At 46.1% G+C, this 2,500-nt stretch overlaps 1 protein-coding gene across 2 annotated transcripts in view; it reads left to right on the top strand.

Annotated features, from left to right (window-relative positions):
• Window positions 1–2,500, top strand: part of celsr1a (cadherin EGF LAG seven-pass G-type receptor 1a) — a 103,693-nt gene that overhangs the window by 74,922 nt on the left and 26,271 nt on the right. For both annotated transcript variants that reach the window (XM_031582649.1, XM_031582648.1), the window contains exon 9: window positions 1,250–1,416. In XM_031582649.1, coding sequence (XP_031438509.1) covers window positions 1,250–1,416 — 167 coding nt within the window. The remainder of the gene's footprint in view (window positions 1–1,249; window positions 1,417–2,500) is intronic.

The raw sequence follows: 2,500 nt of genomic DNA, 5'->3' as shown, positions 1-2,500 counted from the left end.
CTCCAAAGGGGGAGACTTGGCAGGGAGGCGGGGCCACACAGCCCAAATCTGTCATTTATCTGTGTTCTTTGTTGTGTTTGTCTTTACGTATAGTTAGTATGTCTGTCATTGTGTTTATTATTGTTGTTTGTCTTTACGTATAGTTAGTATGTCTGTAGTTGTGTTTATTATTGTGTTTGTCTTCACGTATAGTTATTATGTCTGTCATTGTGTTTATTGTTGTGTGTGCGTGCGTGCGTGTGTGTGTCTGTCTGCTTTTTATTTAAAGCATCATTTAAAGCTCGCTCAATGAAAGTGCTAAACAGCTCTCCTAATACAATAGAATTATAGGATAATATATGATGTGTATGCAAATTGCTAGCTTCAAAGCAGTACCCAGTGCACTTGGTTATTACTGGTTAGTTGGTTAATGATAAATGACTGTGTCTGTTTAGTCTGATATGTGCCTCTTGGGGTGGTTTCAGGTGAAGGAATGAGAGATAGAGATAGAAAGAGAGAGAAATAGAAAGAGTGGGAGAGAGAGAGAAACAGAAAGAGAGAGAGAGAGAGAAACAAAACAGGGAGAGAGAGGGAGGAATGCAGGAGCCAACATCTGTCTGTCAGTGAAGTCTTGTGTTGTGTGTGTGTGTGTGTGTGTGTGTGTGTGTGTGTGTGTGTGTGTGTTGTGTGAGTACATGTAATTGCTGTCTTTTTGCGCATCAGTGGAAAAATGTGCCTTGAGGAAGATGTCAGTGTGTGTATGTATGTGTGTCTGCGTGTATATGTGAGTGTGTGTGTGTGTGTGTGTGTGTGTGTGTGTGAGAGAGTGTGTGCGTGTTTGTATGTGAGTGTGTGTGTGTCTTACAATCTGTAACTTTTCCATGAGAGCCTTGTTCCTGCTACACTGACAGAAATGCCAGCTCACTGCCAGAAGCACCCTAGCATTCCTCACTGCAAGGCAAAACAGAGCTGTACTGAAAACACACACACACACGCACACACACACACACACACTCTTGCTATCTCACACACACATACACACACACACACACACACACACACACGTCTGCCTGACTCTCAGACACGCACAATGTTTCCCTGTTCCCTGGGCGTGTTGTTTGAGGATAGAGTTGTCTGTGCAGAGATTATGTCTGTAGCGTGTTCACTGACACTAATGATACTTCACTAGAGTCACAGGGAAAAAACACACCACACACACCACACACACACACACACTTGCTTACGTGTTGTTTGGTTCCTCCCTCCTCAGTTATGCTGGCTCCTCAGTCCTTTGATGGTCGGGCCATGGTGATGTGGACGGAACCGGATGTGACGGTAGCAGTTCCGTGGTACATGGGCCTGATGTTCCGCACACGGCACAGCACCGGAACCCTCATGCAGGCCAATGCTGGACAAGCCTCTAAAATCAACCTGCTGGTGAGAGAGTGGTACACACACACACACACCCACACACACCCACACACACACACACACACACACACACACACACACATCCATGTGCAGTTCAAAGGGAAACTCAATAAAACAAGTCTTTCCTGTGCACAATTATGCGTGTTTACAGACTTATGTTGACTGATTTATACACTCACACACACGCTACTAATAATACTACCAAAAACACTCAGACACACCCTGTTGAGTGACAGTCACCTCATATGATCTGAATTAAAAACACACACAAAAAAAAGTTTTTTTCACATGAGGTGAAAGTTTTGGATTGAGACACGTGAGGCACTCCCTCTCTCTGAACGACAACATCACAGCCGGCGGGGCCATTGGTAGAAGAACCAGAACCAGAGACAGAGACAGAGACAGAGACAGAGACAGAGACAGAGACAGAGACAGAGACAGAGACAGAGACAGAGACAGAGACAGAGACAGAGACAGAGACAGAGACAGAGACAGAGACAGAGACAGAGACAGAGACAGAGACAGAGACAGAGACAGAGACACCAGACTCAGAAGCAGAGGTAAAAGACCCAGACCCAGTAACAGACACGGTGAACCAGAGTTATGAAGAGGATTTAGGTTTAATAGAAGCAGAACTGATACCAGCCGCCAGGCAGAAATCGTTCATCACAAACAGTCAGAAGTTGGTCTCAGAGATCCGTCCAAACAGTGACTAACAGAGACCGGCAGGAGCCAATGAGAGCAGACGGTTAGAGGACATTAGCTGAACACAGAGACCGGCAGGAGCCAATGAGAGCAGACGGTTAGAGGACATTAGCTGAACACAGAGACCGGCAGGAGCCAATGAGAGCAGACGGTTAGAGGACATTAGCTGAACACAGAGACCGGCAGGAGCCAATGAGAGCAGACGGTTAGAGGACATTAGCTGAACACAGAGACCGGCAGGAGCCAATGAGAGCAGACGGTTAGAGGACATTAGCTGAACAAGTGTTGGCAAAGCTCACACATCAGTCAAAAACCAGAGCAGAGGCACAGCACGTCTTGACTAGAGACTTGACTTGTTGATGTTGATGTTCATGGCCAGACAATC

Source organism: Clupea harengus, chromosome 16 (assembly GCF_900700415.2).
Source record: "Clupea harengus chromosome 16, Ch_v2.0.2, whole genome shotgun sequence".
Classification (NCBI taxonomy): domain Eukaryota; kingdom Metazoa; phylum Chordata; class Actinopteri; order Clupeiformes; family Clupeidae; genus Clupea; species Clupea harengus.
The sequence above is the reverse complement of the archived record's forward strand: the minus strand, read 5'-3'. Positions and strand labels throughout refer to the sequence as shown.